The sequence below is a fragment of the Brachyistius frenatus genome, unplaced genomic scaffold (genome assembly GCF_029030835.1).
Source record: "Brachyistius frenatus isolate BFR_SWC_R1_liver_20210118 unplaced genomic scaffold, ASM2903083v1 Contig_125, whole genome shotgun sequence".
NCBI classification, from domain to species: domain Eukaryota; kingdom Metazoa; phylum Chordata; class Actinopteri; family Embiotocidae; genus Brachyistius; species Brachyistius frenatus.
The window spans coordinates 542435-552500 of NW_027210724.1; the positions used below are offsets into that span (position 1 = coordinate 542435).

Sequence of the window (10066 nt, forward strand, 5' to 3'; positions counted from 1 at the left end):
AAGGTGACTTTGCTTATTACAGTCTATCTAAATGTAGTCACTTTAATTATAACACTGCAGTAAGCAGATCTCCGTTACCTTCGAGTCCGTTCAATTGCCTGCATGTGCGGCTGAATTCAAATATGATGTATTTTTGGTTTGGTAAGATCACCTCGCACAAATACACAAATAGACAACGCTTCACTCTTCCGAAGGTTTAAAACAAAAACGGAAATATTTTTGTTACACTTGCCAAAAACGGGTCTATCTACAGACGCATTCCTCTGCCTGCCCACGACAGCAGCTTACATAAACGGTTGCAATGCTCAGCCCACTCACCGTTTTAGTGGGCAGTCCACAAGTGAAAAGAATTAGAAATGTATGTATTCTCTACGTGACCCTGTGCTTTGCTTTTGACTTTCTACAAGAAAAGCTCCACCACTCTCGCAGCCGTTCTCCCGTGTCGCCACAGGAAGGATGGGATCGTTCATTTAGAGCAGCAAGAGAAAGAAAGTGAACAGGAAAAAGTGTTTTGGTCCAACGCATTTATATCTCGGAGCTTGTGTCCCGTTTCATATTTATCGATTTTGATATTTTGTACTCGTATCAAACTGGGATCACAATCTTTCCCTCCCTCAAGTGGTTTCCGTCGCCTCCCACGAACTACAATTTAGCTGCCTGATGGAAACACAGTATTATTAAGGCGATAAGACTTCTGCAGTCAACATTATGCAGATACATATCATATACATGTTCAGTGAGATTACAGGATTGGAGACAGGGGAGGAAACATGTTTTTATCCTTTAAAAAAAATATATATATATTATGATCAGTTTGGCACCAGAGGCTGATTAAAGTCTCGGCATGAATCTCGGATACCAACAGAAATCCCGACCGCCTCAGTTATAAATGACTGCATTTATGCATTTTAACGTGTGCCTGTACAAATCAATGCGTCATTTACTGTTTGAGCCATTCATATTTCACCCTAACTGCATCAAGGACGGGTTTCCTCCCGAAACTAAACTTGACCGAGCTCCGAAGGTGATGCAGGAAATCCCCAGCTGCATTTTAAAATCTTTATCGGTGCTTTCTGCGCAAGCAGAGCGATGTAGCATCAACATAAATAAAGACACGTCAAGTACTTGGAGAGGCTGAATTTAGAGATTTTGCACCTAGTTAATGAGCCTTCCTCCTTACCCACTGAAAATCTTTAGCTCTCGGCGTCACCTGTGAGTTACAGTTATCATAAATAAGCTTCAATGCGTGTATGAAAAAGTAAAAAAAAAAAAAAGAAAGAAAGAAAAAGAAGCCTGACTACTGAATACTCCACCCACACAGTATTCCACCGCTGAAAGGAGTCATAAAGACTTAAAAAAAAAAAGATAGAGACATGCAAACCACCTTTATTTTCCAGTGTACGAAAGGAACCATTTTTTTCCCCTCCTCTCATCTTAAACATTTGATGAGAGCAGTTGATAGAAAAAATAAAATAAAAATAACACACAAAAACAAACCACACCATGCACTTTACACTAAATTGTGACATTGCCTCCTCCTCTTCAAGTATGTTCCTCGACTCGTCTTTTCCCCCCCACCTACGGCGCCTCTTCGCCATCCTCCGACCTCCTCGTGTGTTTTTTTTTTTCACTTAATAAGGAAGCTGCGAGTCAGAGATGGATTGAAAGGGAGTAGAAGAGGGGAGGAAACAGAAACAAGGGAGGAAAAGAAGAAGGAGGGGATATAAATAATGCAACAAGACATTTTCTGCAAAAAGAAAAAAAAACAAAAACCTGTGGCTGCCAGTGATTATCTTGTTTGAAATACTTACTGCGAGTTCAAACAGTTTTTGGAAGCATGTAATCAGGCAAAATTACTCAAAACGCTTCCCAAAGATGCATCTGTGTTGATCACGCAGGGAGAGAAGTGAGGAGCAGCACCTCTGGATGCCATTCAAAATTCAGAACTTGTACTTTAATCGTAAACAGGACGTGACAGTCAAATGTAAATAACGGCAATTTAAAAGGGCACTCCTTGGAGCTCAACATAAGCAGCGGCATAATTATACTAAATACAAAATCTGCTTCAGACCTTTGCAGAGATGGTACCGACAGCCCCTTCATTACACGGTTTGTCTTTTTGATTAACATTTCAAATGTTAACGTGTTTCTTATAAAAGTATAAAGAATATAATAAACATCACTAAACTGATCTAATTTCCGAGGAATTTCAAAATGCTTCCCAAAGGCTCTCAGGCTGTATTTTCATGTCAAGATCTCGCCACTATTTTAGTGCTCATAAATATCGCTAACATTTTTTTTCTTCCTGTAGTTTGATGGCCAACGAGGAGGAATCGACTCAAGGGAATATTAATAAGGCCCTTGCGGCAAATGCTTTACTTTACAGACCTTTCCTGCAGCATATTTTTCTCACCATTTTTTTTAATAAAGTTTCTGCAGCTATGATATGATAAATACTATAGGGAACATAGGGGGTCTTCAGTTGGTAAACTTTTAGTGTTATAGAAGAACTCACTTAATTTCAACATGTATGAGGAATAAAGTGAGCAAGAAACTCATTTTTAAAGTGATGTTTTTCTTCCAACTTCCAAATTTGTACCAAATTACAAGAAACATCCGGTAAACTAGACCTGCAAATTACAGACCTGTAAAATGGAGGTTTACCAGTTTCATATCACAAGTAAACCTTCCACCAAATGCATTCAAGTCTCTCGACAACAATTATTGCATTTTAAACCCCTCCACTGAACTGGAACACTACAATTTAGGCCTATTTCAAGCCACAGGTCACACCAGGGTTCAAGCCCCTATGACAGTAAATGATCTGCCCCGGTGAAGAGCCTGCAACATCCCGGAATCCATTCCAGCTCCGGAGGCGAGTCTCCGAGGTTTTTGTGTGATGTGCTGTAATATCCTACAGCTGCTCAAGTGGCAATGAATTGGACTGCGACTCTGCAGAGTATTTTCTGTCATACATTAAATCTTTTTTTTTTATGAAGTGGCGACCTTTTGCTCAAAGTGGGACCAAATTGCTGCTTTTCCGGCTCGCTAAGCTTCAGGGTTTTAGTGTCCAAACGCATTCGCTACAAGACATCCTTTAGAAAACATCCATGACGGATCCAATGAGGTCTAATGATGAGAGGGAATGGGGAGAATAGGTGAACATACTGTATATTGGATGGACTGCCAAACATGAAAGAGACACAATGAGACGGCGAATCTCTGTTGAAGTTGCAGCTGTAAGACTTGTTTCGAAAGAAAGATGGATTTTGGATTTTTGTTTTTGTTTTTGCACCGTCTGCAACATCTTTGCGGTGATTTGGAATTAGCTACAGTGATTTTAGGGTCCATCGGATGCTTGCATGCAGTTTGTGTATATAGCATATGTAAAGTGGTACTGTATGGTTGCCTTAGTTACCTGTAGGGGTATCCATGGTACTTGGACCTGAAGATGGAGAGCAGGAAACTGAAGAAAAAGACCACCAGGCCAAGACCAACCAGGCAGATAACTGCAAGAACACACATGCAGAACATTATCAGACTTGAAAGCTGGTTTGAAGGGCAGTACCAGAAAAAAAAAAAACTCTCCCATGATGTACAAAGCTTTACATTACCATGACTACATCTGAGGCTATTTGAGTATACATATTTTTCCGACTCCCTGATATGTGCACAGTAATTATTAAACAATGGCCTGTGAGAACATTTGATCCCTGGCTAAAGGGCATCCATCTCAATCATTCCACGCACATCAGAGCCGATGATGCAACTCTCTGCTTGATCTCTGTTCAAACTAAATGTGCTTGCAGGGTTTAGACACGGTACACACACACACACACACACACACACACACACACACACACACACACACACACACACACACACACACACACACACACACACACACACACACACACACACACACACACACACACACACACACACACACACACACGAATAGAATCATGAAACGGCCAACATTTGCTGGAACACTAGTGCAAAGAAGACCTTCAACACAACCTGGTGCTTATAGTCATATAAAAAAAAAAAAAAAAAACCACACATTTAATATTCACCTTTATGTACACAATCTCCTGACGTATGTGCTATGGTCTCTTTCTCATCAACTCCGTCGTGTTGCATAAAAATGATATTTGAAGCCAATATCATCGTATTTCCTCCGTGGCTATTCTAAAGTGAACGATACATAAGCGTGATCTTGAATCTACAGGGGAATTGTGTGCGTCCGTCTGTGTGGGTGTATGAGTGTGTGCACACACCCTCCTGCAGCGACTAATCCTTGAGAAGCACTGTGTTAAATTAAACTGTCACCACAGACTGATATTGTTAATCAGGGATTAGGATGAGTACCTCTCTTGGAGACTGAATGGTGAGATATCGTCTTCGTCTCACTCTGTGTGTGTGTGTGTGTGTGTGTGTGTGTGTGTGTGTGTGTGTGTGTGTGTGTGTGTGTGTGTGTGTGTGTGTGTGTGTGTGTGTGTGTGTGTGTGGCCTGTAATGCACGCATGTATAAGACTACACTCTGCTGTTGCTCGGTGTCAGCTGCTCCATAACTGTTCCCCTTCCATTCTTTCACTTTCAACACATCAGACATTCACAATTCAACATAACAATCTCAGAGGTTGTGCAATAGAGCTCTCTCTCTCTGTGTGTGTGTGTGTGTGTGTGTGTGTGTGTGTGTGTGTGTGTGTGTGTGTGTGTGTGTGTGTGTGTGTGTGTGTGTGTGTGTGTGTGTGTGTGTGTGTACGGAACAGCAAATTATATCACAGTCAAGTCCTAATCCATCTACCGCAAACACGAGCTACACCAGCGCAATGAAATAATGGCCATGCATCATACAGATGTCTTTTGAAGATTGATTTTTTTTCTCTCTCTCTCTCTCTATCTCTCTCTCTCTTTCGTCAGCAGAAGCCGTGAAAACGACAAGAAGACGAGACAGAAAGGTTTAAAATAAACATCTCATTCATTTTAAAGTCTCTCAGGCTAGTGTCCATTAGTGTTGGATGATAAGCAGGATCGAACAGATTAGCACAACACAAATGTGATGAAATGAAATGAAATGACTAAAAACCCAGCACACTGCCCATCGAAAGGCACATCAACAAACTTAAAATAAATCCCATTTATGAAACAAATGAAAGGCTGTTACCGTGTGCACCGCTTGGACCACACGTAAAATGATCTTATTTCGGGGCTGTGGGTCTTTTCTTTGCGTCCATGTTGGTTCTGACCCACAATGCTACAGTTATGCCCTTCAGTAAACTCCGGTCATGTGACCTGTAACAAGCTCTATTAAAATACCAACCCTGCATAACACCAAAGCCTGTAATACATCTGTCAGTCCAATACAGAATCCCGTGTCAGCACAAAAACTGCCTGATTTGGAAAAGACTTCTTTAAAAAAAATTAAAAAAAAAAATGCTTTCTCGTGGATTTAAACCCCGGTATTCTGGATTAAAGTCCCGGGTTTGATCCATCCAATCACCACCTACCTAATCAAAGGTCACTTCGTACTTTGTCACATGACCGCCTTCCTTGACCCTTTTCATACCGTTTACACCGAAGTGAGGCAAAACGTGACACTGACACGGCGTCGTCTAGTGGACTGATGGCTGTTTTCCACGCTAAGGTGCTGAAAATACACCTTTTCTGAACCAAACCTTATTTTAAAAATGCCATATTTTAGACAAATATTTGATCAATGTCACCATTTTAACATCTTATGTGTTACATTTTTTTTAAAAGGCAGTATTAACTCAAGTAATCACAAATGTATGACATAAGTATAACATGTGTCCCTGACACAGGTACACCAACCACCAGGGTAAATCATTTAAAACACCTTTTCATTCTTTACTTTGGATACATTCTTTTTACGAAACGAGAGGCCAGGTTTTGGGGTTCAACAAAAGTACGACGATTAACTAATTCAAGGAAATGTTCCGAGAAGCATCGTAATACAAACCTGTTTCGCATTAACAGACGATGCATATTTAAGTGTGTCACCAAGAGCCCTTACGCCACTGTGATTCCCGTATGTGACTGTGAGTGGGTGAGCACTGGAACGTCTGTGTATCTTCATTAAGAACAGAGGAACGCATTTCCCTTAGCTCATCAATTATGACTGAGAGATCTTAGTATGCACCCATGGATAATAACACTCCCAGACGCGCACGCAGTAAGCATGCTAATATGCAAAGTGATTTATGACCTTGGCGAAATGACAAGTTGTTTAAGCTGATTTCCCTCAGTGACAAAGGTGGTAATCCTTCTTTTGACTGTATGACTTGGCTCAATTCAAAACCACGATATACTGGCATGGTATAAATAAATGTACATTTCCCAAGCAGGAGGAAGCCAATAGACGTATTAAGTCAAGCCTAACTCATTAGGAGGACAAATATGAAGGGATTGTGTTGCTCTTCTCCACAGTTTATTCTCTGATCAGCAACTGGCTGCAGAACACGTGACGTGACTCAGAGTAACAAGTGTCGGTCTGCCTCCTGCCGGGCCGCCTTTAAGTTCCTTTGTGCTTCGTCACTGTTAATATTACAGCCTGGACAGCTCTCCCCTCCATCACGGGGCCAGCACAGAAAGACAGACGACCATTCCCTCTGACATTCACACCTACGGCCAACTCACAATCACCAATTAACACAACAGGCATGTCTTTGGACTGTGGGAGGAAACCCACGCAGGCACAGGGAGAACATGGAGAACATGCAAAGTCCACACAGAAAGGCTTCAAAACAAAACCGTCATGGATCATGTTCTATAAATGGATGAATGTTATTTATACCATAAGTTTCCATTATCTTGCAACTCCATACTGTACTATATGTTGGCCTCTCACCAGGGCAATATGGTGATTCCTGGGTTGTGGCCTTAATTTAAAGTTGTCTCTTCTATATGTTGTTCTTTCAGTGACCGTCTAACTTTTCCTGACTTCTTCTCTTTCCCCTTTTCTCCTTCCTGCCTCCCTGCACACGTCCCCATCCAGCAGTTTTTTTTTTGCATATGTAGTGATTTTGTAACTTCATTTACACATTCTGTAACTCCCTTACTGAGAGAGAGAGGAAAAAAAAAAAAAAAAAAGAGTATGTGCTGTGATTTCTGATGCAGATGCCCGTGGCAGCAGCAGATAGCTTCCTGTAGTTGCACTCAGCAGTATGGAAGCTATATGGCGGGGATTTAACACCCACATCCAGCGATTACACGACCATTGAAAACTAATCCTCTCTCTATTACTGACCGATGACTATTCTCTATGCGCCTTTATAATGCACTTATTTAATTTGTGTATCCATATGCGCGTGCGTTTGTCGTGTCCGTGACAGTGGTGTGTGTGTGCGGCATATACAATTATTTATTTAATGTGCTGACATGGTGTCAGGTCTCTATATGCATTAACATGCTTCTGCTGCAGTGCAACATAATCATCAGGATATGTTGGCTTCGAATTATTGAAATGAGCAGCTACTAATTATAAAAAGTAGGTTGAATTAAAGTAGTTGATATATTTAAAATACAAGTCTTTGCATATGAGAAGTGGAAGAAAAGAAAGACAGAGTGAAAGAGTAGGATGGAGAACGATGAACTGAGAATGATTTTACTTGTTCAGTCTGACACTGAGAAACAACTCTTGAAGTAGTTGTGAATTAGTTATCAATTTAATTGCCAAGCATTAACATCTCAAGGAGAACTCATTGTTGATAATCTTGCCATTAGACTTTTTGGTGTGATTTCTTTTGTTCTTTTCTAGAGCATGTGGCCTCAGAGAGGCAACCCAAAGGCTTCTTGAGCTGCTTTTTCATCTCTTTTTCATTAAATTCCACTTGTGTGTAACTGTGGTTATGGGTTTGAGGTAATTACAAGTACAAGTTATCTAATATCTAGCTTGCTCCCTGATAATCTAGAGATTACGCTGAAACTCTTGTAAAATATTAAGGACTGTTTGGAGGCTCGCTTTGATTTTATGGTGATGATAAACAAAAGGAGTGTGTGGGCAGGCATAATAAGTACAATTGAGGGAAGGATCCCTCTTGAAATTCATTGCAGATGGAAATATTATGATGACTGCTAACAGAGAGAGGACTCATTTTATATCTAAACAAAGCAAACATATAAACAAATGCAAATTACTTCTATAATATCATAATTAACCGAATACACACGCTATAAAATCTGTCATTAATTTTAAAGTCTCTCAGGCCAGTGTCCATTAGTGCTGGATGATAAGCAGGCTCAAATACATGAAAATACATGCTCTAACAAACCATATCGGTAATTAACAAGTTGTACATAATATGTCAATTTTATTTATAATTTGTATGGTTAAGTGACGATCTCCCATGGGAAATGACAGAGTGTTATGACCACTACACAAAAAGACGAGACTCATCAGGAGATTTCAGGGACAATCTGTCCTCCAATAACAAAACGTGTCGCTTTTAAGTTCCATACCAAATATATGAGGACCCCAAGTATCTTTTCAAACAAACGCTTTTAACAAAGACTCTTGAAAAGAGAACGCGATTTTAAATCACTCCTTTGAGTGTCTCCCTTGTTTTCCTGAGATACCATAAATCCACGGAAAAGTCAATCCGCATCACAGAAGCCTTTTCTCTTGAATGGGTGAAATAAAATAAGGCATATTTGTGTATTGGTCTATCAGCCGTAGAGACCAGATTTGGTCTGAAAAAAAACCCACAAAAAAACCCCAATATTTTAGATAATTTGATTCTACTAAATTCCATGTTTTACAGTGTATAGGAAATTAAAAAAAAAAATGGGGTAAATAAAAAGCATAATGAAGGAGCAGAACAATTTTGGGAGTCTTACTTGAATGAATTTGTCAACAGATCTGCAACTGCACAATTTAAATTTTACTTGTTTGACATTTACGACTTATGCATTTGGCTGTGGTGACGGTGCACAATGAGAGCGATCTCGTTACATCACAGTTACATTTATTTTAGTTTAAAATATAATTTTAACTCATGATTTTGGTCAAATGTTTTCCTCATACCAGCTGTCCTTGAGCTCATGTATTCGGAGCCTGCTGGTCATAACCGTACTGTGCCATTCACTTGCACATTATGTAGTTGGTGGCTGCATAATTAGTTGCTGCTGTAGTAAATCAGATGTTAATTTCAAGCAGATTGTAAGTGCAAATTGAGTAATTATCATTATTTTTTGGCTTTGCATTTTCTGCTGTTTATTGGACAGATCATAGACAGACTCAGTTGGGTTCCATTAGCAACTTCTGTGCTGCTGTGTTTATGTAGATTAAGACAGACTTTGGTCAAATTAGGTTCATTTTGATAAAGCCACATAAACCTACCTTTTAAAGTTTATCAACTGCAGCTCAAGTACATTTATATGCCGGTATATAATGGGGGAAATAAAGAAAAGGGAGATCTGCGGGATATCCAAGTGCTATTGTGTATTCAGTAACAGCTAAGGTGCAGGTGAGGGGTCATCTCAGTTATTATCTTGAGAGCAAGACAAGTGCCTCTCACTTTTGGAGCTGTTCCAGCTAATTGACAGTTATGCAAATACATCAGACTAATGAAGGTACTGCGATGATTGTTCATTCACACATTGTGTATACGAGTGTGAGTGGGAGCGTGAGTGAGTGTGTGTGTGTGTGTGTGTGTGTGTGTGTGTGTGTGTGTGTGTGTGTGTGTGTGTGTGTGTGTGTGTGTGTGTGTGTGTGTGTGTGTGTGTGTGTGTGTGTGTGCGTTCTGGAGTCTTCCTGGTAAATCTCACTCTCTTGTCAGCTGGGAAGGGAACTGTCTGTGACCTGCCATCTTCAGATCTCTTTGCAGATGTTCAATGGGTTTTTGAGTGTGACCCTTTGCTGGGCCACTCAGAGATAGTCAGAAACTGATGCCATTCAAGCACTATCTTTGCAGTATACTTCGGGTCATTGTTGAGCTGAAAAGTGAACCAATGCCTCAGTCTCAGGTCGCATATACTCTGGAGGAGGTTTTCTTGAAAGAACTCTGCATGTGGCTGCATTGATCTTTCTTTCAATTTTGAA

At 40.3% G+C, this 10066-nt stretch overlaps 1 protein-coding gene across 1 annotated transcript in view; it reads right to left on the reverse strand.

The window, feature by feature from the left end:
- Positions 1-1370: 1370 nt before the first annotated feature.
- Positions 1371-10066, reverse strand: part of LOC138629998 (tumor suppressor candidate 3) — a 67241-nt gene continuing 58545 nt past the window's right edge. The window contains exons 9-10 of the mRNA XM_069714076.1: positions 3419-3509; positions 1371-1643 (exon numbers count right to left, since the gene is read on the reverse strand). Of these exons, the coding sequence (XP_069570177.1) occupies positions 1628-1643; positions 3419-3509 (107 nt within the window). The 3' untranslated portion in view covers positions 1371-1627. The remainder of the gene's footprint in view (positions 1644-3418; positions 3510-10066) is intronic.